The sequence below is a fragment of the Talpa occidentalis genome, unplaced genomic scaffold (assembly GCF_014898055.3).
Source record: "Talpa occidentalis isolate TD23 unplaced genomic scaffold, MPIMG_talOcc4v2.1 talOcc4.3, whole genome shotgun sequence".
NCBI classification, from domain to species: domain Eukaryota; kingdom Metazoa; phylum Chordata; class Mammalia; order Eulipotyphla; family Talpidae; genus Talpa; species Talpa occidentalis.
Genome location: NW_023603184.1, coordinates 114,892,524 through 114,920,095, shown reverse-complemented (window position 1 = coordinate 114,920,095; position 27,572 = coordinate 114,892,524). Strand labels below are relative to the sequence as shown.

The following is a 27,572-nucleotide window of genomic DNA, read 5'->3' as shown; positions in this document are numbered from 1 at the left end:
AGGATGAGAGGATTCACCAGAGACAGAGTGGGGAGCAGAACAGGCAGATGGACCGAAGACACTGCTGAGGGTAGCAGCAAGAGAGGCAGGAGTGGTCTGCTGCACCATGTAGGTATCTCCCTGACTGGCTGGGAATCGAACCCGTCCTGCAGAGGCTGCAGACAGCTTCACAGCACTGTGCTCAACCCACTGCGCCACCGGGGAGGCCGCCCACAAGATTTTTATTTTGCAAGTTAAATGTTTATGTTTATATTATGAGAAATTATATAGCTCTCAAACCTGAGGTTTGTTTAGAATTAAGTTTAAAAGTTTAAAGTGAAAGAAATCAGTCAACTTAAATTTTAATAAAAAATGTATATAAATAATTGTATGTACTATAGAAAAATATAAACAATTTGTAATTATGGTGTACTAGTTGATGACAGTACAGGAAATTCTAAGCTATATTCTAGTTATATGTTAAATTTTACATATGTATCTCAAAAATAAGAAAACACCAAAATTTTGGGGGGAGGAATTATAGATATTTAGTTATATTTCGTTAGAAAGTAAATTTGGTTCATAGAAAGAATTTTGCTGTTTTAAAGAAATTTTTGGTGTCAAATTATTTCAATCATAAAATCAAACCATGTAGTTTTAATTTAAATCTTTTAGAATAATCTATGTTTATTACAATTGTAGCTTGTCAAGTCTATGCAGTGTTTTAATATTCACATATATAAGAAAAATCTAGCTATTAATTACATCAAATTTGTTTTATATCTTAGCATAAACATAAAAGATTCCAGAAGATTTGAGTGTCTATAAATGACTATCCATGAAACAGCTCACATAGTTTTCTTTATTTGATGAAGCTTAACTTTTGGTCTTTGATTCTTGACATAAACTTCATTATAACATTAAGCAAGTGAAATATATTGTACAACTGGATTTCTTCAAGTTTAAGAGAGGTAGTTTAAAATTCAACTTTATAATTTTAATCCAATTAGCTGACCAGTTAACATTAGTTACAGGTCAGAATACACCTTAAAAACCCAGAAAAAATTTAGCAGTGTATTTCACTCTTTTTCTGTAGCACTGAAAAATTTCAAGAATTCAGGGGAATGTCGGAAGATGAAGCTGTGTTAGCTTTAAAGCTTGCCTTAACCGTGTGACCCATGCAATTACATTGACTTTATTTATTGGGTGAGAGGAAAATCTTTAAGCAGAACCACAAACAAATCACCCTACTCAGACAAGCACTCTACTAATTGCCAATGACAAGGTTGTTGGTTAAAGTAATATAACATACCTTCTGCAGTCATGTAGATAAAACTTTGAATAAAATTTTGAAAAGACTTGAAAACTGATTCCATTACTTTGGCGACATTATTTGCCTTTGTGTGACTAGTTCTTTTATCTGTAAAATAGGGAAATAGAAAAATAATTCCTACCTCAAATAATCATAAGCGTTTGTTAGGTAAAATCTAAAAAATTCCTTTTATAAACACTTAAGAGATGGTTCTTAACATTGACATTCTTAAGTGATCTTAAAAATATTAACCAGGGCCTCCCCTGGTGGCGCAGCGGTTGAGCGCTGGGCTGCGATGCTGCCCCCCAGCCTCTGCAGCACCGGTTCGATCCCCGACCACCAGTGAGGGTCCCCCATGGCGCGACTGACCTCTCCTGTCACGCCCGCTGCTCCCCTCAGCAGTGTGTTTCGTCAGTCTGCCTGTTCTGTTCCCTGCTCTGGCTCTGGTGAATTCTCTCATTCTCCCGCGCTTCTGACTGTACCTAGTGCTTGTATAAACAAATAAAATAAATCTTAAAAAAAAAATTAACCAATGTCTTTATTCTGTTGCACACTGTATTTTCCTTGTTTATGACTTGGCTTCCACACATTTGGAAATCCTTAGCTCATGTTACTCATTTCCCATTTTTGTCCATCAATCCTGTTTAACTTCCAGAATATCTCACTTTCTATTAAAAGTGAGGCACACATCTCAATCACAAGGAATTAATCTGCTATTTTGTGTTTCCTTTTAATAAAATAATGATTTTTTGTTGAAATCTTTTTTCATCTATAACAGGCAAGGTATGCTTTTTATGTAAATTTTAGAATAGAATAGTTGAATCTATATTAACTAACAAGAAATGCTTCTGTGCTTAATAGCTTAAAATGCTTTTATAATCTAAATTATCTCATTTGACTTGAGGTGAAAATACTAAACCTATTTTTAATAGGTTTCCAACTATATAAATTGGAAGAATTGAGACTTTATGAAGATAACCCTGCTATTAATTGCTAGAGCCAGGTCTTCTGTCTCCAGAAACTGTTTTGTAGTATACACATAAACCTTCCTCAATGAGATTAAAACTTAAAAATATAAGGGGAAGGGAGAAAGATAACATCCTACAAGGAAAGGAATATGGAGATTAACTTTCCCATTCTCCCTTTTCCCTGTGTATGTCAGTGTATACACACACATATACATACATTTTCTGTATCCTTATCATTAGCTTTGTTGGAGTGTAGTGGTATCTCTATGTTTAGTTTTCTCTTCTATAAACATATCTTTGTTTCATAATAAAGTGCCAAATGTGCCTCCAGGCTTAAGATCTTTGGATGATCAGAACATTCCTCTACTTTGTTTAAGACTGAGTAAAAGAGAGACGGCAGTTTGGTTCCAGGAAAGGGCTCTGGAGTGGGAATCACAGGTCTCTGATGATACGTGAGATCTTGAGCACATTCTTTGTGTTTTAATGTGCTGGGAAATGCATGGAGTGTGTATATATATGTTAAAATGAGTTCTCTATGTTAGTATAAGTGAATTAGCTCTTAAACTTTGATGTTTATTTTTATTCTTGCTTTTTCTAACTAGATAATTATAAAACTGCTTAAGTATTGCATACTGACATGTTCTAACATATGTTTTTTAAAAATACATTTTTATTTTAAAGGTTTTAGATTTATGCCAAAATTGTAAAGATAATAGTGCTCCTAAATACTCCAGGCCCGATTCCTTTCCCCTTTTTAAATATATTAACTACTAATGAACAAACATTGACATTATTATTAATATTGATTAAAGTCCATACTTTATATTCATACTTCCTTGGGTTTTACCTGTGGCCTTTCTTTCTGTTCCTGAATCCCATCTAAAATACTGTATTACAGTTAGTTATGTCTTCTTTTGCTCCTCTTGGCTTTGAGAATTTCCCAGATTTAGATTATTTTGCAGAACAATAGTTTTGAAAAGTACTGGTCATGTATTTCAGAAAATGTACCTCACTTTGGATATGTCTGATTTTTGTTGTTGCTGTTGATTAGACTGGGGTTGTTTCCACAACCCCTTTGGGGAAGACCATATCAGAGGAAAGTGTCATTCTCAATTACCAATATAACTTATTACCACTTCCTGACTGAAGTAGTATCTGTCAGGTGTCTTCACCTTACAGAATGAACAGTACATTTACTATTTCTTTCCTTTTCTATATTGCATTACAGTCACTCTATTTAGCTCCCAATTAAGGAGTGGGAGTTATATTCCATCTCTTTTAGGGTGTAACTATCTACATAAATTGTGTGGAATTGTGCACAGAGAAAGCTATACAAACACTGATTTCTAGGTTCTCTTTGAAATTTGTCATATGTGAGAATCTCTAGACCCACAATTTTCATGTACCAATCACTTGCATTGAATAATGATTCAAATCTTGGTGAGGACTGTGCTGGCCCTGTTCTACCACAAATCCATTCACCCATCCCCACTGCCATGGCTGCAGGACACTGAGGAGCCAGCTGAGTTTCCATCCCAAATATGCTGTTGTTTTACTTAATAAAGAAGAGAAGAATATATTTCTTGAACCCAGGGCTAATACATTGCGGAAATGATAGTCTATGATATATGAATTTTTTAAGTGATGAGAGAAAACATATTCCTGTAGTACAAGTGAAAAACTTCCCTGTTAATATGCAATGGATGACTGCTTTAAAATACTACTACCTAAAACTTCAAAGCGAAATCAACCCTTCTCACTAGATTTGCACCTCACCCCTAATCCTTGATCCTCCAGTGAAGAAAACGAAATTAATCTTCCTTCCTTTCGCTTCTACAAAATGGCTTCCTATGTAATGCAATACAAAGTTTGAGTTTTGGTGTGACCTTTATTCCGTACCATTGTTATGTGGTCTAGATTTTAAGCCTTCTTCTTGCCGTAAGTACATACAAGCTTCACTTGCTACCTCTACTGCTACTATTAATATAACTTCCACTGCTGTCAATTTAAACAAAGTTCTTTAACACTGATGGTCTTTTATTTTAATAACTGAGTTACCAAATGCTAAGCACGCAACTCACTGTCATTAATTTGGGGGATTTCCTAAGTGTGTAGGTTTAGCTATAGTGTTTGCAGCTATGTGAAGCTGTATCAATTGAACACTTTAGCTGAAGATTGTTATTAATGAATGATAAGCTGCTAAGTAGACTATTGCCATTTATTTTTTAATTCATGATTTGGGATTAATATTTATTATATAAGAGTAGGCATTGTTAGAAGTCAATGTAGTGCCTCATTTTCAACCTCAGGTAGTATTTCTCTTACCTGGCAGGTGCCCTGAAGTTTCATGGAGCATTGAAAATACTTGAGTTACTATTACTGACACCCAGTTGCCTGTGGGCAATATTTTGTCATAAAGTATTCCTGTCATGAACTGCATATGATATCCCAGGTTAGGGAAGAAAAAAATTAGTATTATGCCTAATAGTCTAGAATTTATGACCAGATATTGGTGCTAGGTTCTGCTATATAGCTGGTTTGAATTAGAAGATATGTATCTTTATATTAAGCTAGTACTCTATTATTTGATTTCAGTCACAAATACAAACTGGAATAAAATACAGAAATAGAAGTACAATAAGATGGAAAATTATTACTTATATTGAACATTTATTATATACTCTTTATTTTAGCTAACACTAGGTTGTAGAGGTGAAGGAAATATGGATACTGGTTGTAAGGGCAAGATGACTTTCTAAAGCTTTGAAAATAATGCCTCTTATAAATTCTTAGACTGTACTAATTTCATGTGGTTAATAAAACATGTAGGAAACTAGTTTTTTCACTAATGAAGCATTAATTGGGACTAGGAGGATTTAATTTTATAAATCTTATAACTGATTATTCACCCTATCTCCCTCTTTTTAACCAGGTATACAAGATTTAAATGGAACTTTTATGCTTTGCCATTTATGATATAATTTACCTCATTTTCCTAGGATTGGCCCTTTATTTCTTGGTGTTTGGTAATGCTCTAATTCCAAAGCAGTGCTATTATGTGTTTTTTGTTTGTTTTACCCTCTAGTTCATCAAATTTGAATTTGCTTTATGTGTAAAACTGGTGAAAATGATGTACTTCTAATACAGTCTAACAAGTCACTAAGAGGATATTATGTTTATATTTTCAACTACTTAACCGGAATCATTTTCAGACTTAGACAATAATTACTATCAACTCTGTTAAGACTGCCTGACTAGTAAGAGGATAAGTTGTTAACAGAGTAACTTCAGAATACAACAGAAGGCCAAAAAGACTTAATTCAAATGATATGAAGATGTTAGATATAGGAATCTCCCTAGTTATTTCTAAAGCTTCTTGACAGACCTTCACAGACTAATGATCTCGCAATATTGTTCTATTGATTTTTGACAGTAAATTAGATGGATAGATAAAAGTTATGTGAAAAGCATCTTTTAGTCTGATGTATTTTGGCTTGATATTTGAATTTTATTTGTTTTTAATTATATTACATTTTTCTAAAAAATGATCCATGATATTTGATCTAACTAAAAGTATAGCCAAATTATAGTTTTCACTTACTATTTGAAGCTAGGGATAATAAGGCTATTGATACAACTCAATAATAAGGCTATTGATACAACTCAAAATTCATTATATCTGATTCACAAAGTTTTTTTTTTTCTCCAAAATATATAATCTGGTTCATAGCTTTTCTTAAGCAAGTTCTCTTTTTTCCTCTGATTTTCTGAAGTTGTCTCTACCAAAATGATACTGCTTTTCTGGAATGTGGATGTGGTAGGAAACTTCTACTTATGTTTCTAAAAAGTAGGCCATGATTACATATCATAAAAATAGATGTGAAACGTGGCTGTAGCCTCTTGAGGTCAGAGAAACTTGCCATGAGCATGTTTAACCACATGTTTCAATCACATGTACATCTAAATGAGTAATTTTTCAATTTACGTATATTTTAATACAAAACAATCAAAATATGAACCTCAATGGATGAAATTAATAGATGCCTTATAATCAAAATCTTTTATCTTCTGAATTAATCTAAATTAAGCATCTATATCAATTATGTTACATATTATATATATTATATATGAGATGAAATTCTCTTGGAGGAACTGTAAAACTGTCTCATTTTTGTTAACAATTAATTTCTTAAATTCATATTTCATCAGAGTTGCTACATTTTAATCTTTTGGGGGGAAAGAGGCTATCATCAGTGTGTTCTCCTAAAGCCAAGTTGTATGGAGAATCACCATGTATTTTCCCTCCCATAGGTCCAGACAGGCTGAGTGTCCTTAATGAGTTCCAAGCCTGTTTGCTTATTGTTTCTGCTCAATATAGGCCCACTGGATGGTGATACACTCCTTCTCTATTAATTAAGTAGACTGTTAATATCTGCCTTCAGTATCTAATGACAGCTCAAAGCCAATTTTTGACTGTTAAGTCCTTTATCCAGTAAAATGTTTCAAGGCTGTCTATTTACTATCTTAAAGCAATCTAATTCAGTAAACTTTTTTTTTTTTAATTGAGAACTCCCAGCAAAAGTTAAAATTTCTCAGTGAATGATTGTTGTATTTTCATGAAATTTTTAAAATGGCAAGAACTGCTTAAAAGCAAAAAGGAATATTTTTGGTGTTTTGTATTTATTTGTTAAGTCACACTGGCAAAGAGTATGAACTTTTTGATGCAGTTAACTGTCAATGTCATTTCCTGTACTCTAAGAAAGAAGATAACATTATTCTTTATCATCTTAAAGATGATAGTTCTTCTAGTACTGGTCATGAGCATTTTATACTTTATAACAATTAGAATTATTCTAATTTATATATATTAGAATTATATATATAAATTAGAATAATTTATAATTATTAGAAAGGTCATTTAAAATACTATGTTATTTCCCTCATATCTCTGTTCACATTCTACACACTTCCTGATTATTCAAAAGTAACCCTCTTCTCCCCATCTCACTCAATTTATTTCTCTCCTAGTACTTTTTGTCTTTATTTTGCTAGTTTCCTATGTGACACTTGTCACTCTTGCATCTATTGTATATTTATTATCATACTTTTGGTTCCTTCCTTTGTTAAGGGCTAGGCCCCTTTTGGTAAAATTTAAGTGATTTTTTTTCCAATTTAGAAATGCTCAGAGAAATGGCTGAAGACACAGCTGACAGTATTCCAGCTTTACTAATGCTAGCCATCTGTTTTCTATAAGGTAGTTGTTGTTTTTCTTGTTAAATTCTCCCTGTGAAATGTTTTTCTTGAGATTTGTTTTTTTGGTCTGTGAATGCTGCCCAGTGACACAACTCACTAGTGGACTATAAAGGTACAAACACATTCTGGGGGAGCTTTGAAACTTCTTAAATTCACACCAGAATCTCACTGCACTGGTATAAACTGGACCTTTTCCAGGGAGATTTATTACTAAAATACTGAAGGGCCATAATAATTAAGGTGATTTTAATTTAAGGGTGTTTACACCTTAAAAAGATGATTTTAGAATGAGTCTTCAGTAGTTCTTAGTGGTTTATGTTCCCATGCTGGGGAGTGTTGTTTAGTTTTTATCTGTTGTTACAAGGAAGGAGCAGAAAATATATTCTTCTCTGGCACCTGAACATGGTGCTAGAGGCATGGAATACCCCTCCCCTTCATTGGGAATGATCATACTGAAAAAATAGTTTCTTTGATTTTTTTCCTTCCATTTAAAGAAAGTAATGTATCATTGGAAGTACTCATTGTGATGACTACAGTAATTATCCCCAAATATGGCATCAAAATACTAGAGAAGCTTTAAAATATATATGTATATATATATATATATATATATTTTCTAGTTTCAAAGCAAAATCAGAATCACAAGAGGTAGAAGACTTTGAGTGATTCTCTTTGAGTGATTCTGATGCCAAGTCAAGTTTGAGAAGTACCAGTTTAAAACAAAATCATAGCTGAAATTTAATGTAGTCATAAGAGTAACCTGAAGGTTTAAATGACTCTGAAAGATGATACTGGGTTTTGCCTTTCAACCCCGCAAGCTTAATATCACCACCTACTTTTAAAACAAATAACTGGTAAAGTATGGGTCCTATTGACTGAAACCACAAAATATTCTGTGATGGGAAAAAAAAGTGCCATATTATTAGCCTCATACTTTCTTTGTAGCTGTGTTTGAACACAGGTGTATTATCATGGGCAGGTTGCTCAAGTATTGTGGCATGAACATAGCCAACTAATTGCTAAAATGACCTTTTCCAGTATTCAGATACTAACTCAGAAAAATTCCTCTTGTGCTACAAAAATCACCTGTTCCTTCTTCCCTACTCTTAACCCTGCTCTTAGTGAAATATGTGTATGTTCCTGTTTTGTGATGCTTTTTATATAGATAGACCAAAAGTCTGGTTCTTAAATACATGACCTCAGGGTGTTTTGTGGAAGATCCCTATTGAAATCATAACTTTGCACTAACGGATTTCTGTCCATATGGTCTGTGATTTTTGTCTTCCCTAGACCTATCCAAATTATGATAGGTTTCCATAAGGAGAGAGGTCAGCATGAATTGGCATTTGATACATGTGTAAGTGGGGTTGCGATAGGCAAGAGTAGTCTAGAAACCTCTATGCCAAATAATAATGGTTGTCTTTTAATAACACATACTTATTTTTCAAAGCTCTTGGCTTCTATTTGATTTTCAAAGCGGGGAAAGTGTACTATACCTATTTTTAGATGGAAAAAAATTTGAGGATCAGGAAAGTTGTCATTTGCCAAAGATTACAAAGCAAGTGATTTTTAGTAGCAGGGTGAAAAAGCAAAAATAAAATTAAAAGCTTGTTTCCTCAACTCCTCCATTTCCATTCCCTTCACATCACTCTGCCTTTCTGGGACTCCAAATGATTAGATTAAGTGCCAAAAACACATCCAAAAGTTTTATCAGTTAGAGCTACAAGTTTGCCCTCTCATTTCCATCCCTCATTCCCTTTTTTGGAGTTGGCAGAGATCTGCTTACCTATAAGTGGAGTCAAAGAAACAGGCCTGAAGGGCATCCAAAATCTGTGCTTCACATACCTCAAGCTTCCATTTCTTGTGATCCTGTTTCTTTACAGCCTCTTTCCTCTTCTTTCTTTTTCTCTTTCTTGTAACAATAATGGAATTACACATAGCTCTTGGATACAGTCTCTGTCTTCCTCAATTTTTAGCTGACACACTCTTTCCACCAGAAAGACTAACCTAAACCTTCTACAAAATACCTTAAACAATGTCTGCACATACTCCCTTAGCATCCTGAATTTATTTCTATCAAGGTACTTATCATTACCTACTTTAATTCCTTGATTATTTGATTATTTTCCTCATTGGATTACAGATGCTTGGAATGAGAATATTGTTTTGTTTAACTCTGATATCCAATGGAGAAATAGTACATAATAAGTGCCTGGTATTTGCTGGATATATAAGGATCATGTTACCTGCTCATGGCCTTCACATTCTTTGGAGTATTTCTGTGGCTATTTCTTTGGAAACCCAAATACATTTTTTTTTACGCTACCAAAACCCTTTCAAGTCCCCTGCAGAGCACACTGGGTTGTACATATTTCATTTTATTAAATATGGTCATTTTCATTATTACTGTTGTTAGGCCCATGGTTTGGAATGCATTTCTTAAATTTCAGTATTACTTCTGTAGGGGAAATAGATTTGACATACATTATTTTATTTACATGTTTTACTAAGAAAGATAACTTATTCCTGCTAAGCTTTTGATGTTTTAGTGTAATTGCCAGAGAACTGATTTCCTCTTTCTTCTTAAGTTCTTAAGAAATTCTGAAGCACACTCCCCTTAATGCACTCTTAAGTGCCATTACTTTTCTTGAAATACACCCTCGTTTAGCAACATGAAAGGAAATATAACTTATAAATGTTCTTTAAATATTATAGAAGAGGAATTCTTTATTTTGATAATAATAATTTTTAAGCACTAGCAATATTTTTAAAATAAATTAATTTGGTCTTAAAAATCATAATTGAGAGAAATTGACCATAGTCTCTTTTCATAACACAAAATATTATCATTATAAGGAATCCATATATACTGGCTATTATAGAGTATACAATATCCTACCTATCATCACATTGGCTATTTCCTTTACTACTATTTTAAATTATTTAACTCTTAAGATAGAAAAGCTGAATGATCACTAAAATAAATTAATCCCAAATAATTTTATATAGTTCCTATATAAGAATCAATGTTTAAGTTTCTGACAGCTTTAGATTATGATTACTCATATAGGGGCTGCCATAAAGTAGTATAAAATCATGGTTAGGAAAGGGTTATGACTGAATATTTTGTATTCCTGTAAGTTCTGGATAAATTCTTGACTATATACAGTTAAAGGAATGCAAAGCCTGGGTTTTCATAAAGGATAAAATACCTCTTAATTTTATGAGATGTGTTAGAATTACGTTGACTATACAAATGTCCATAAATGTACACAAGAATCTGTGTGTCTATACATAGAGTATGATTTTTGTATATGTCTTAGAATTCCTAAATCTCAGAGAAGTCATTGGGAAATGTAAATAGACATTAAATAATGCCTCAGTATCTGTTTTTCTGTTATGCAATTCAGAGGCTATGAATGGCCTTATTTCTATATGATTCAACCATTCCTTTATGGTTAAATCTCTACAACCTCAGAAAGATTTCTATTGGTAGAGACGTTCTTTAAGTTTCTTTTTATGTCTCATCCACCCCACCTTCTCATCTCATTTGATATCATTATGAAGAGTTTGCTTAAATTCATTATAAATCCCATCAACCTTTATACTTGACATTTAATCACCTAAATTTCATTAAGTAATTCTAAGTCCATCACTGCTATTAACAAAATAAGAATATCCAGATTCATCCAATTATTTTCCTTTAAATCAGCATGCAAATAGTTCTGTTTAATTTTTTTAATTAGATCACATACTCTCTTTTATTATTATAAAGCAAAATAAGCGATACCATTTACTCTGTTATCTGCTTTTATTGTGACTGAAGTGACAACTACTAACTAGGAAAAAATGGAAATGGCAGCTTAGTCATGGAGGATATTTCTGTTGCCCAATCTCTTAATAGAACTTTAACTTTAAAAAATCAGTTAAGAACTTTTGTAAAAACTAGTTCAGACCTCAGGAAAATGAAAGGAAATGAAGACTCAAAAAAGATGTAACTTAAGGCAGCAGCTCTTCTGCCCACCTGTGCCTATGCAGGTAGGAGCTTCTTTTTTACCAAGTCTGTCCCTCCGCAGGGCAGCAACCTTCCTGCCTGCCCATGACCTATACCATGCTTGGACTTTTCTTGACTGACCTCCCTCATCAAAGGCAGCTCTCCTCAAGGCCGCCTGCCTATGACCATGCAGGCCTCTCTCTTGGCAAACCTGCCCCTTTAAGGGCAGCCCTTTCTGTCCCTTTTGTCTATGCAAGTGACTTTTATTCTTCTCTCCCTTTTATAATAAACCTGCTCTTTTGGATATAAAAAAGAGATGAAACTTAAAAAACCATGTGGTTGGTTGTTTCTTTTAAATTGTATTTTTTCAATGTGCAGTTCTATTGAATTTTACCTCAGTGGCCTTTTCAGTATCACCTGTCTAGTTTAAATAATGTAGATAAGCCATATTTGCTGTGAGGAGAGTCATATTTACACAATTAAAGCGGAATTTTCTGGGGGAAATTTCATTTCCTCTGCCCTATAAACCCATATACAGCAGAAGTAAATAACAGTTGGTATGTACTCACTCAATATCCACACTCATCAAAATGCTTGAAAGCTTATGTGTGTCATGGAAATAGTTTTTCCCCATCAGTATCCTGTAAAACCTCAGGAAAGCTAGGAAAAATTTCACAGGATATTTGGATGGTAATATTTGGGGCTATACATGCATAGCATAGAAAATGAAATATTGACTGTTTTAAAGTTAGGAGCTGAATAGATAGAATTAAGATGACATTCTTAGAAGAGTATTGCTTCTCTTCGAGAAGAAATTCACTTTTTAAAAACCCATCTTAATCTTTTCCTTTCCTTATCTCTACAGTGAACCAGCCTTCTTCTTTTTTTTTTTTTTTATTTACTGTGCTTTAATCATGGTTTTCTTTTTAAGTTAATGCAGACTCCTCTTGCCCTTTATCCTTCATATGTATAGTGAGTTTATCGCTCTCACTTGTATAAAAATCTGCATTTACAGTGTGGATTTTGCGATGTTGTAAACCAATGCTCTCTGAATTAAAAAAAAAAAAAAGTTTTAAAAATAGAACTTTGCTGGGGCCTTCCTGGTGGCGCAGCGGATTGAGCACAGCGCTGTGAAGCGGTCTGCAGCCTCCGCAGTCCCGGTTCAGTTCCTGGCTGGCCAGGGAGAATCCCACATGGCGAGGCAGACCTCTCCTGTCTCGCCTACTGCTCCTCTCAGCATTGCTTTCGGTCTACCTGCCTGTTCTGCTTCCCGCTTTGTTTCTGGTGAATCCTCTCAACCCTCCCGCGACTCTGGACTATACCTCAGCTCTTATATAAATAAAAAATAAATCTTTAATAAAAATCTTTAAAAAAAAATAGACGTTTGCTTATACAAACTTGTATCCCCTTTATTCTCTCTCAAAAGTAGAGTCCAATTTTCTAATTTAGAATGCAAAGTTTACAGTGTGTGGTTCTTCAAGTATTGCCTGTGCCACTCACTAAATTTGTGAGCTTGATTGACTCCAAGCCTTTACCAGAGTGGTTTCAAGAAGTAAATATACTTTTTTTATAATGCATTTGCATAGGTCTTAGAACACAATAAATAGTAGTTATTAAATTTTTTGTGCTGTATATTCTTCCTTAAAATTCTTCTCAATATGCCTTAAATAGGTTTGTACGTTTTCCTATCAAATTTATCCTTCCAGAGCTGTTATTTCATTGGTTATCTAGACCACTCTCCTACCTTATCGATATCTGAATTAGTTCCCAGGTCTGCTAAATAACAATGTATGACAAGCTGGGTGGTTCAAAACAACATAAATGCATTGTCTTACAAAGCCAGAAGTCCAAAATCAAGGTGTCGGCAGGACAAGAAGTGTGAAACTTATAGAAGGAGAAGCCTTCCTTTCCTTGCTTCTGCCTAGTTTCTGGTTATTGCTGGTCATTGACTTTCCTTGGATTGCAGCTGCAACACTGCAGTCTCTGCCTCCATCACATCTGTCTGTCTCTGTGTGTCTTTTCTCCTTATAAGGACATTACCAATTATATTGGATTAAGGGCCCATTCTACTCTGCTATGCTGGTATTATTTCATCTTAACTAAATACATCTTATTTCCAAATAAGGTCATATTCTAAAGTATTGGGGGTTAGGATTTCAATATATATTAAGGGATATAATTTAATACATAACTATATCCAATAGATGTAATTTCTTCCATTCATTCCTGAACCTAAAGTTATTTTTAAGTTTTTTCTGGTAAGTTCATCAGACCCTGCATGTTTTCTATAAGTGTCTCATAGATTTGCAATTTTTTTTCATTCCCAGAACAACAATTTCTTCCAACTCCAGCATAATATTTTTAGATTTCTACTTCTAATTCACCTTCAATTCTATTGTTATATTAATATTCCTAATAGTTACATATACATTCTTCTATTTTTTCATTTATTCAAAAAATGTTTATTGAATATCCTCCATGAATCAGGCACTGTTTTACACTCATGATATATATATAGAAAAATTAAATATTTTTCACCCTCAAGAAATGTATAGACTAGTAGAATTTACATGTAACAAACAAGGAAGTGTGATGGATGTTGCGAGAACTTTGGTAGGTGTATGGGCAAGGGGAAATTGGCACAAAGAGAAGAGAGGGAGCAAATTACATGTGGGAAAGGGACGAGTAATGAAAATCTTCCTAGAGGAAGAACCATCCCTCTTACCAAGTCCCGACATCACCTCCTCATTTCTGCAAATGGATCAGTCCCATTTTGATCCTATTTATATGACATGTTTGCTCACTCTCTATACCTTTTTTTTTTTTATTTTAGACAATCTGTTCCCTTCCTAGGCACAGTCGTCCTTACCTCCACCATCTCAACTACCTTGCATTTTTCAAGGACTACTTCTATTTCCTCCTGCTCAGATGCTTTCATTTTACAGTGATGGCATCTTCTCAGATTATTTCTTTTCAGTTTTGGTAATATTAATACTTTATTTACTTATTTATTTTTGAGGTAACATTTCTTTACATCACGGTGTATGACTTAGAGGAATCAGTTTACACCTCCTTATTTGGATATCACCCACTCACCCACCCCAGTGCATCCATGTCCCTTTATAGATCACTCCTCAAACCTAGTATTTTACATAACTGATTTGCGACTTTGACTATTTATAGTCATTAGAGAAATAACTAGTTAGAAGACACTTTGAATTTAGACAGTCCTTTTAAAAAGAGTATACTTTTTAAAAGCATGAGTTTATAAACTTCCATATTATTTCCTCAACTAAAATCTCTGGAGTAGCATATGTGTCCTTTACTTTAGTGTCTCTCTGGCATGGTATATAGTCAAACAGAATAAACTCTTGATAAATACTTAAGAAATCTATGAAAATGGTTATGAATGGATTTGCTAAGTCAACTTACAGTACAAGTATTTCGCACTGTACCTTACTGCACACTGCTTTCTAAATTATAAACTAGCATCCTTGGATGAAACCATTTCTTTCAAACTAGATGTTATACAATACAGCTATTTCTTATTCCCTGAAGTACCAAGGCAGTATAATCCAGAATTCTGCATCTAAATTTGAAAACTTGTATTAAATTTACTTTGCTGAATTTCCAGATGGCTATGGAATTGGTCTAGAAGAATTCATTTATAGTTCATTGCAGTGTTGCCAGAGTTAGTCATCTGCTACAACAGATTCCTTTCTTGCCAGTATCCTGGTTTCTGCACTGCTGGTTGGCTCCCCTGAGTGGTGAGCCACACCTCTACTCCCTTTTAGGGCACCTACCTATGGAGGCAGGAGGAGGTTTAGAAACAAGAGTGTTGGTGTTTTACCCTCAGGCTAGAGAAGAGGTGGCAAAGAAATGAAAATAGGAAGTAATGGTGAGAGGAAGTGCCCATTTGCCTTCAGCTTCATCCTAGCCAGTTGGCGGAGAAAAGAAGTCCATTGCCAGTGACTAGTAATGAGCCAGGAGTGGCAATATTACACAGGTTGGAAGTGAAATTTTGGAAGAAACTTTGGAAGCTCTTAGTTTTATCACTTAAGAAAAAAAAAACCCTAGAAACTACAAAAGCATTAGCTAAAGGAAGTAAGGAAATTACAGAACTTGAATCACAGAATTCTTATGACTTCTCTGACCTCCAGCCTACATGAATTGCCCCTCCTAAGTATTCCCACAATAGTTGGATTTGCTTCTAGTTTTATGCTTTTAAGAATATGTTTTACTAGTCTATTGCTAGACTGGTCCCTTCACAAGTCTGCGATATTGTTAAGGTGGGAAGGAATTCATTAGCTTATATCTCTGTTTCTGATGTTTGGCAAAGTAACATAGATAATAAACATTTGTTGAATAAATAAACTATAATCAAAATGCATAGATTATGCTCTTTTGATGTTTGTTTCAGAGTAAGGACATTTACTTTATAATTTGAAATCATTTATAATGGTAAGGATATTGAAAGACCAAACTATCTAAGAAAGCCTTCAACCCACACAGAAGGTGACAAAACTGGCCTAAATTGTAAGTGTTTAACAAGGAAGGCTGAGTAGATGGTGGGCATTGGTGGGTGTCCACATATACTCTCTCTCTATTATGTACTCAGACTTCCCTAGAGTTTAAAATATATTTTATTACCAAATAGGACACAAAGAATAATCAAATAGACAACTGATCTACTTTTAAGAAAATGGAATGCCATTTGGATTTCTGTGCTTCTTTCAACTTCTAGCTTATTCGATATCTACTTTCATAAATCAACTTTTCCTATCCCAAATAATTGAAAATTGTTTTTGTTTTGGATTCTGGAAAATTCTCTGATTGATGTTACTTACAACCAGTTCTAGTTAAAGTAAATAACATTAGATAAAGACCTCCCAAAATACAGAGGAAGAGTTCCAGGAGAAGGGCTATAATTCAAAAGGGTCCAGGACTCTCATGGGTTAATAGCAAAAATAATTGAGTTTTAAATTTCAGTGTGCATATTTTCCAGAATGTGCTACTGAAGGACACATATTTGTAAATATTTTTTCTCCTGTCAGAAAGCTTTATTACTTCTTATACTTTCTGTAATTTTGATTTTTTTTCTTATCAAGAAGCCCGACTTCAAATGTCTCTTGCCTTGCTCTTATGTGTGTTTTGGGTTCTTATGCATCAGACAAATATTCAATAAAATTTGTTTGGTACATAAATATTGACTAATGAATTAATGTCTCTATTCTTCTTGCTAGAGTGAGTAATTTATTTGTATTAATTTTCAGCTGCATTTTATTTTTTAATTTTTTTTAAGATTTATTTATTTATGCATACAAGACCTGGGGTACAGGCCAGAGATGTGGGGAGTGAGAGGATCAACCAGAGACAGAGTGGGTAACAGAACAGGCAGCCTGACTGAAATACACTGCTGAGGGGAGCAGCAAGTGAGACAGGAGAGGTCTGCCTCGCCATGTGGGTTTCTCCCTGGCTGGCCAGGCATTGAACTCATGCCGCAGAGGTTGTGGATTGCTTCATAGTGCAATGCTTAACCCCTTGTGCCACCAGGGAGGCCCTTCAGATGCATTTTAAAGTAAACTTATTTGTATTATCCTTCAATATTTTATTTACTCAAAAATGAAAGTTCATATCCTCCTATACATTAATAAGTAGAGAACTGTGGTACATTTTTCCTTTATTAAAGAAACTGGTTATTTTGTCCTGTTGTCCAATTGAATTTTACACTTTATAGGTTAGCAAATGTTTTATATTCTCCTCTTCTAATTTTGACAGTTGATAACTACAGTGTTAGGACAAAATAAGTGTTCCCTAGATAATTAGGATTGAACAAATAATGAACAATTTTGTAAAGTCTAAATCTTCCAACAGATATTTTAAGGTAATAATGAGTGTTCTTTTCCTTTGTGAGTATGTTCTTCAGTCACCAGGTTTTAATAAATTAAAATGTGGGTTAAGCAATAATGATAAAATTCAGAATTTAAGCAAAACTAAAAGGAATATGAAATAGCTATTAATAATCCAAAGGTTTTTAAATTCTAATAAAACTTGTCCATTTTAATTTTTCCTCTACCTAAGGAGTTTTAATTTGGTCTCCATTTACTTAATGAGGAACATAATCGCTCAGAAACAACTGATCAAAATATTGCACTTTTTTGTACTTGTTGTATCCAGTAATTTGATAAAGAAATACTCTGAATTTAGTTATGCATTTTGCTAAAGAAACATGAAGATTCTGTTTCTTCATGTAGTAAATGTACATGGGAGAACAAAATGGTTCTCTTAGTTTCTGGCTTTGTTGTCAACCTCCTTCTCCCTCCCCAACTTATCTTTCTACCTCCTCCCATTTCTCCTCCTCCTTTTCTGCTTCCTCTTGTGCCTCATTTGTCCTTTGTCCCTCCTATAAGCCCAGGAATTTCCCAGTGAATAACTTTGCTTTGTATTTAGTATTTGCTTTGATTTAGGAAGTTATTAATATACCTTTCTAATAAAAGCAATAACCCCTCCTTCTCTTCCTGAATATTGTTGTGGCATCTGTCTGCTATTGGTGCATATAGAGAGTTGGCCTTAAAATTTCAATAGTAAGGTGGCTTCTATGCATCTATGAACATATTATGAAAGATGAGCTGAATTTGAAGATAAAGCCATGGATTTAGATCCTGAAATTATGATTTCAGCCTTCAGAGTCTGTTACCTATTATAAATTCATTTTCATCTATGTTCTTCCATGGTATCACCTAATTTTTAATGGTTACAAAATAGACATTAATTAAATCTAGGTATATCAGGACAAAATTGCTGAGATCTCTAAATATATCCAAGTGGGTAAAATTAAAAAGATGCTTTCCTGTTGAAAGTAATAGTGGCCTCCCCACATTCCAGAAATGACCCCTATAGGGAATAGCACATAAAGAGACAGTCCCTTTAAGCTTACTTTAGACATTTTCTTCAAAATATTTCACAGAAGTTGGTAGTAAAATGGGATCAAAGAACCATTGAAGAGTGTAGCATGTTTAGTTTATTGTAAAAGAAATTTCAGCTTGGTCAAGGCAAGGGCAATGAATAAAGAATAAATCATTGAACAATGAATGAGAAGGAATAAACTAACTGGATGCCAAATATTCTTCTGTGTTATGGAAGATAGGGGAAAAAAAGCAAAATGCAGCTGCAAAGAAATCATAAGATGCAGAGTTGGTTATAAAAATATCTTATTACACAAATATTTCATTTTATACCCATCTGAGTACCTCATACTGAATCTTCTCTTAAAGTAGAAAAACTATTTTTAATTAGAGAAGTGAATATAAGCATATATTCTTCATATATATATGAAGGTTTTATGTACGTTCATGTTATTCATATATGTTTATATATGTTTATATATATATGTGTTATATATATATATATGTTATTTTTCCCAGGTTTTAAAATAACATTAATACATGATATCCCCACAATAGCAGGTATTTTAAATCCCTGTAGTTTATGACCCACATTTGACTAGAAGTGAAAATGAAAAGTCTCTAAAAATGATAAGCCCAGGTTCAAAGCAAATCATTTTGAGTCTAATACATTTTAGATCTCTTTCTTGGTACTCTTTCAATTGGTTCCTTTGCACATGCTATATAGAGTATTATAAATGACTCCAATATTTAAAGCATTAGCTACCAATATTCAACAGAAACTTATGGAGCATCTACTATGATCCTAACATCCCAGCATATTAGGGTTTATCAGTGAATAAAACAGAATAAGAGTTATCTGTCCTTATAAGTCTATAATTCTATTGGGGGACATAAACAATAAATATAAGTAATACAATAATACAGAAGGGTTGAAAGTACTGTGGTATCTTAAAAGAAAAAAAAAGCAGGAATCGGTGGAGTGTTATATGAGGGTATGTATATGTGCATGTAGTATTTTCAATTTTTTAAAGTGTGGTCAGAGTAGACTACATGAAGAAGGTGACATTTGAGCTAAGATTTGAAGGAAATGAAGGAAATCTGAAATGTGGGTACTGCATATTGCTCAGGGTCATATACCACTCATTTGAAAGAGAAACAGTTAAGCTGAATTCTGGCTTTCTTATCTCAAGTAATATCATACTGGGGAGAGATTAAGTAGACAGTCTTCATTCAAAACAATTCAAAACTGTCCATGCACTTTTGTAGGCAGACACATGTGGCACAGTGCAGTTTCTATTTAGTTTGAACATTTGAGAAGAATACTAAGATTTGCTATAGAAATTACTCTTGATATTTTAGTGTATCCAATATAAGGCAGGCCTAGTGCTCTTTGTGGTGTTTTTATAGCTATTCAATAATTTGAGCCATGTGTTTGGAGAAAAAAAAATCTATGTCAAATGGATTAGCAGACTGAAAGTTGGTTTTCCAGACAAAATTGTAGATGAGCATTGCATGTGCGTTATGTGTAGTTTTAGTTTCACATTTTGGCCACATTCATTTAGATTTCCCAGTGGCACATGGAAAAAAAAAACTTAAGTACCTAAAATGACACATTTTCCTTTTTATGTTTTCAATTTTAAGTAAAGTAAAAGCAGCAGTTTTACTTGTTAACTGGAAAGCCTTTGCATATGAGATTGAGAAATGTTTAATGGTTTCTTTGAAGAAATGAACCACATTTGTAGACAGTTTATTTCATCTAGATTTATTTGCATATTTCATTGACATACTGTGTAAGAGTTGTCTTCTTTTTATTCTTTTGGAGTTCAGAATAGTTTTTCAAATTAATCGTCATTATATTGCTTTAGAATATAAAACATGATTGTCGTTAATGGAATAGAAATTTAATTCCACTCAATCATTGAATGCATACTCTTGCTCAGTTAATACAATAAAAGAGGACACACACACACACACACAAATTATTTGTATAATCTTCCTAATAGAGATTTACATTTTGAGGACTCATTTGAAATCGAGTATGTAGTTGGTTGAAGAGCAACAGATGCACCCCACTGCCCTGTGCCATGGCCACACTCACCTACCCACCCATCCTCCACAGACCTTCAGGCTGAAGGGACAAAATAGGATCAAAGTAGGTCACAGATGCCCATCAGCTATTACTGGTGGTTTCATATGTATCTAACTTTTAAAATATTGGGGATCAGGTAAGGAAAGAGAAATGATGAATGCGGAATTACTGGCATTTATTCAGAAGGTGTTAAGGAAAGAACTAAATACCCTAACCTCTTTGTCGCTCCCTTACTATGGTAAACAATGCCCTAGAACAGAAGGAAAGGAGGAATTTCCTTGGAAGACTTTCTGGAACTGAATCTAGTAGTTGGATCTATGCCATCATCGGTAAATGCAGCATCTGTGGTTTGGTCCAGAGGGACAGGCAGGACAGTTCTGCTGCTGCCTCCTTGTTCCACATGTTTTTCTCTGTCCACTTTATGAGGGCACCAGATCACAGACCACGAGCCTAGTTCTGCAAAGACTTTTATAGTCAGAAAGTCTTAATAACGTTAGACCAGAACTTTACAATCCTAGAAGGGATAGAGGCCAGCTGGGTCAGGAAGGCCGAAGGGCTGCTATAACTTTCTAAAAAGTGTTCCAAAATATGAGCTGCTTGACTAACATCATATTCTTCCTTTCTGGCTACACTGAGGCCTACATGTCAGGGACACACTTGGCGAGAACTGCCTAGTGACACATTTCCCTTTCACTCAGAATAGGAATACTAAGTGCATATCCTCTCTGTGGAGTAGAGAAGGAGGTTTGAGAGCCTTTTTTTCTTTCCTTTTCTTTTTATTGTGGTAACATTAGTTTACAATACTTATAGATTTCCTGTGTACAGTTTCTCTCCTCAGTCACCCAAGCCTGCCACAAAATGTACAGTCACCATCCACCACCAACCTATTACCTCACTCTCTTTCCTCTCTGGTAACCATCATACTGTTGTTTTGGCTCTTTGATTGCTTTTTTCCTTTGGATTATGAAAGTGAATGAAATAATATGGTACTTATCTTTTTCCTCTGACTTACTTTACTTAGCATATGCCCTCAAGGTCTATCATGTTATAAAGACAAGATTTCGCCTTTTTCATGTGCTATCTAGTTCCTTCCTTCATTCACTAATGATTTATCTATGTAACTAATGTATTTCTCAAGGACATTTTATATGACGTTGAGTGTGAGGGCTACCCAGACACAGTTCAGCCTCTTAGGGACTGATAGTCCAGGAAAATGATCTGGACAAACCCTTGTCTGAATCAGAGACTTAAACTTTTTGTAACATGTGAGTACTCTACATTATTTCTGCAAGGAAGAACTTCAGTTAACATCTAGGGAATGTTGGGCATCATTTTATAGAATTTTATTCATGTATTTTTCAAGTCCTTAGATAGGCACCAATAGTTTACTATGTTAATATAAGTAGAGTCACATCACTTCTGGACAGTGAGAGGTTTCAATATGACCATTTCTATGCAGGATTTTTGGTGCAAGTATAATCGCTAAAGGAATGTAGATCTGGCGTGTGGCCCATAAGTGTTGAGTAGCATTTCTGATGACAGAATTTCTAATTGTCTATCATAATAAGATGCTGGATTTGGTCTGCCATCTAGTGATTAAGAACTGAATTCTCACAACTAAGTTTAAAAGGCACATATGACTTCTGAGAAATCTATGAGGATATATGAGAAACACAGGAAAATTGAGTAACTCTCAAGTTAAATGTGTCAGATAAAATACATCTCTTCATGCAAAGCTATCATTGCCAGAGCATTTGTGGTAATGACTTCACAATTGATTGGTTCAATTTGTTGGAACATTTGGTAAGGGTAAAAGAATCCTGTAACTTGGAAGATAAAATTTTTAGAAGTTACAACACCATAAGAGATTACAAAATAATGACAATACTATCAGATACTAGTTCTCCTCAATATTAGGGTAGTAAAAAAAATATAAATAGCAGGAATAAAAGTGTCAAAGTACTGCACTTTTAAAATTCTTTTCCAGGTTTTGTTAAAAAAAAAAGTTTACCTACATTAAGACCAATAATTTTTTAAGTTCTAGTCGTCAGTTCAAGTTTAATGTCAGCTTGGGTTATGATTTTATGATTTGGATAGGGGAATCAGGAAGATAGATCTTTCAGAATGTCATATGGAAATTGCTATTTAGTTATTTTTTATAATATCATTTATAAAGTAATTAGGTCATGACAACTTCATTGCAAATTGACCTTACTTTTGCTTTTTATTTAACTTTTCTTCTCATTTAAGTAAACATTTATATATATAAACAAAAACAGAAAGGACAGCCTAATCATAAGGTGCACAACTATGATGTATAAAACCCCAAAATGCAAGGCACCCTATATTTTGTACCTAGTATTTCTTTGTATCTTTTATGCAGATATGAACAATGAGAGGTCAGTGAGTTTTCTTGTCCTCTGTGATGTGCATGGATTCTTGTGCAGAGGAAGAGAGGGAAGGGTTAAGCAACAAATGTGGTTTTTCATCTCCTTGCCATTTAAAAGCATTCTAGCTCACTTTCCACATCACTTTAAATTTAATTATAAATTTGCAAAGAAAAAGAACAGTGATAACACAGACTATAAAGCTAACTTTTAACAGTTAAGTAATACAATGGCCCACTTCTTTGTCCCTTCAGTTGAGGTCATGCTGTCTTAAACTTTCAGGAAGAAACTGACCTTCTATGATTTAACACAGGACTGAGGAAATGTGTCTTTTAATTCCAGCCCTAAGGAGTCACAATGGACAGACTAACTCACCCCTGAGTAAAGACTCCTGTGTTTTTCATACTTTCCACATATCTAATTATTCCTCCAGTGCAACTGGGAAACACTTTACAATAAGAACAAATATACTTTCAGTATTTCACATGTTTAGTACTAGGCACATACCCCTTAACCTGAGGCTTAGTAAATACATGTCAACACTTTTTTGCCCTCTGGGATATGGGAAGGGAGAAGCAAACTTTATAGTATATCTAGATTCAGCCAATTATATTTAGTGATTGTGATTGGGTATTTCTCACTCAAAAAACAAAATCATTTTCATTTCATGTATTTAAGGGATTAGTCAATGGACTATGTCTGGAAGCTCATTTCTGTATAGGTTATGTTTTGTGAAAATATTCATCCTAGAACTGCATTGTTTCATCTAACAGTAACACTGCCTATTTGATGTATAAAATTCTTACTTTTCTTCAAAATAGCCTTGTGTAAAAGCATATTAAAGCAAGAGATCTATTTCTCTTTGTTTTAAAATGTTTACAATAGCACTAGGTACACAAAACCAACAATGTTATATTTATTAACTATATATTGTGGGATTGTAGTGTGAGGATGGGCACTGAGCCGGTTTCCTATGATTCTATGCAGACCCGATAAAGGAGAGTACGGGAGCCCTCAGTGGCTTTCTCAGGCTTTTTTTTGAGCTCTTACATGTAGTGCAGCAATCAGGTACACGGCAGACAGGGAGAGTGATCAGGGAACCAGGAGGCCGGCAGGCTCCCAAGTCCCCTGCAAGTCTTCACTCTGGGCTTCTCTGGCTTTCTTTCTTCCCTTCTCTCTCCTGTCTCTTTCTCCTACTTCTTGTGCCTTTTCTCCTGCTCTGCTTCTCTTGGCAGATATTTCTATACTGAGCCATGGCGCACAGAAGTAAATAATACCACTTACAACAATGTAACAACTAGGGGTATCCCATCAGGCAGGGCAAACCTAATGGTGAGAGGGCAGAAAAGTCTGAAACCCATTTATCCTACAGGGATGAACATCTTTTGATGGAGATAAAATAGATCGGAAACTTTGTGCTCTTCTTATGAATGGCTCAGAAACCAGGATGTGGTGTCATGCTCTGAAAGCAATTTTCCATTTGCCAAATATGTGTGATGAAACACTAGGTGAAGCAAAGTATTCCACAATGTAGTGAGAAGAATATTTTTCCAAGAAAAGTTTTCTAAAGCTAGAATGATGGCTATTTGGGCTAATGTCTTTATCCCAAATTGAAATCATTTTTATCTGTAGTTCTACCTTAACATTTGAGAATCCTTATACGTCAATTTCATAAAATAACTGCAAATGCATTTAAGATATTTTGGTTTATTTTTGAAAACACACAGTAATGCTGTGTGTTTTCAATTAAGTTAGTAAACCATAATTTAGAATCATCCATTCATTCACTCATTCATTCATTCATTCATTCATATTCTTCCATTGAACAAGTATGTGTTGAATATCACTGTATCTGTAAGATTTTGTGTCCAGCTTTAGAAACACTATGATGACCAAAACACAGTAGTCCTTACTTTCATGGAGTTTACTGTTTGGTGGAGGAGATAAGAAAATGAACATATTAAAATAGATAAGTAAATACTAATTGTAATATATCTTATGATGACAGTAATTTTTGCCTATCTGTTCAAAACTTAGTAACTATTTAATTATTTTGCTTTATAGTACATAATGAATGCATAGATGGTAGAAGGATGAATGGAAGAATGAATGGATTGATGACTTTTTAGAGTTCTGTGAAGCCTATCAACTAGTTAAAAGAAGTTTAATTGTATAGGATAGTCAGAGAATAATTTTTAGGGTAAATTACAATTAAGCAAACCATAGAAGTTAGAGATATGAGAGTCTGGATGAGGGGTGAAAAGGTAGTGCCAAGCCAAGGGATCAGGTAGTGCAAGGACTAGAAGGAAGGACCTTTGGCTTTTAAAAAGTGGTTTTGATCTTTATTTTTTCAAATACTTTTTTTTTAAATGGATTTACCATTGATCTATAATTCTATATAAATTTCAAAGAAATAGCTTCACACCTTGCTATATATATTACACTACACCCATCAGCAAAATTCTTAGTCCATCACTATCAGTTCGACTCCCTTTATCCCTTCTTCTCACCCCCATTCTTTTCTCCATCATATTGTTTTCAGGATATAAGGGTTATTTTTGTTGTGTCTTATTAGTTCGTTTGCTTGTAGTATTCTACACATGAATAGAAACATCATTTGTCTTTATATTTCTCACTTACTTAGCTTAGCTCAATCACCCCAAGTTTCATTCTTATATCACAAAAGGCAAGATTTCATCTTTTTAAATAGCTGAGTAGTATTCCATTATGTGTGTGTGTGTGTGTGTGTGTGTGTGTGTATGTGACATTCATCTGTCAATGGGTTTTAAGTTGTTTTCATGTTGTGGGTTATTTTAATAAACTCATAAACTTTCTTTTAAGATTTTATTTATTACATGAATAATTGTCTTCTGTTGTTACAGAATTTACTAAAGTTTCTAGTGAGTTGAAAGTCTCATAGACTTTACTAAATACTAAAATTTAAATTCTCTTTTGAAGTATTATTTTTCTCTCCCTTTTCAAATGGTTTCTTTTTAGCCTTTTTTCTTGCTGTTTCAGTGTTTGGATATGTATACCTTCAAAAATGAAATCTTTTGGGAAACATTCTTTAAGCATATTTGCTTAATGACTTTTTTCTTCCCCTATCAAGCTAGGATATAAGTATCATAGAGATTTCATTTTGAATTACATTTTGCTTCATATATAAATACTAAATGAAGTAAGTTCATCTTTGTTTTGTCTCCTTGGGAGGTTACTGCTTAGCCCAGAATTTTTTAGAACCCACAAAATGACTCACCTTTTAAAATATTTTCCAGATTCCAAAATTTCAGAAGATTGCTAACTCCCTCTTTTCTCCTTACTTTTTCTTTTTATTCTAGAAGGATACGGTGAAGAAATAGCCTGCACACAGAATGGTCAGATGTACTTAAACAGGGACATTTGGAAACCTGCCCCATGCCAGATCTGTGTCTGTGACAATGGAGCCATTCTTTGTGACAAGATACAGTGCCAGGATGTGCTTGAATGTGCTGACCCTATAATTCCTCCTGGGGAATGCTGTCCTGTCTGTTCTCATACATCTGGAGGTGGCACCAGTTTTGGTAAGACTTAGACACAATTCAGAATTGATTCAATGGCTTATCTTTATAGTTATAGTATTTTTGCTGTCAGAATTCATCAACTCAAGAAAAAAATTAAATTTCCATTCAGTTAGTAGCCTTTGAAGTTAATTATTTTAGTTACCCATTTTATCTAATATCAGCTAGGAGACAATAGTTTCCTGTCTAAAAAAAACTAGGGAAATTGTTGCCTGAATTTTGTGTGGTTACACCTAATTTGACCTATGTCAGTTAAGATTGTCACTTGTTCCTCTATTCATGCTGGGTCCCTCCATGATATTTGCTGGTTTTCTATGAAGTTCAAGGGGAAAGGTAGAAAACAACTTTGCCCTGGGAATGGATTATTTCTAATGTACTTTAGTTCCACAACTTCTTCTGTTACATTGTTCATAAATGTAAAATACTTTTTATGTTGGCTAAGAAATACAAGAGAATAGGGTGGATTTCCTGGAGAAAAGAATCATGTCTAAGTTACTGGCTTTTTAAAACTATTTTTTTTGGAGAAACGTATTTATGTTTAACATAAACTATTTGAATACATATGTTAAAGACACATATAAAAGAAACAAGTTCACAATTATGTGCTTTAATGAACTCAGTAAAATTAGTATTAAACCTTTAGATTACTTGTTTTTGCAGTCATGAATGGAGATTATATGCATTATTGTCAACACAGTGTCAAGGTTTTATTTATTCCATTGCAAACAACAACAAATATAATGATGCATTCAGCCATATAGTCATTCAACAGTAACCTCATACCTTTATTAAATACCTCAACTCAATTTTTATCAATATAATAAGGAAGATATAATAAGAAGAATTCAAAACAAGACACCTAAGATCTACCTTAAGCAGATACAATCTGCAAAGAAACCCCAATGATGAAGTAAAATTAATCTTGTAGGAACAAGTATACATTGAGATAATGGTGGCAAATAAAAAAATAAAAAAGAAGAAACACAACTTATGGAAATAGCTGTTTTTTAAGAAGCTCAAATTCATTCCAAGGTGAATAATAAAGAATAAACTGGCAACAGCATCAATACAAAGGCAGTATAATATAAAAGTTAAAAGAGGGCCTCCCCGGTGGTGCAGTGGTGA

The 27,572-nt window shown here is 33.9% G+C and overlaps 1 protein-coding gene across 3 annotated transcripts in view; it reads left to right on the top strand.

The window, feature by feature from the left end:
• COL5A2 (collagen type V alpha 2 chain) overlaps nucleotides 1-27,572 on the top strand; it is a 202,444-nt gene that overhangs the window by 107,483 nt on the left and 67,389 nt on the right. For all 3 annotated transcript variants that reach the window (XM_054699922.1, XM_054699923.1, XM_037523688.2), the window contains one exon: nucleotides 26,229-26,450. In XM_054699922.1, coding sequence (XP_054555897.1) covers nucleotides 26,229-26,450 — 222 coding nt within the window. The remainder of the gene's footprint in view (nucleotides 1-26,228; nucleotides 26,451-27,572) is intronic.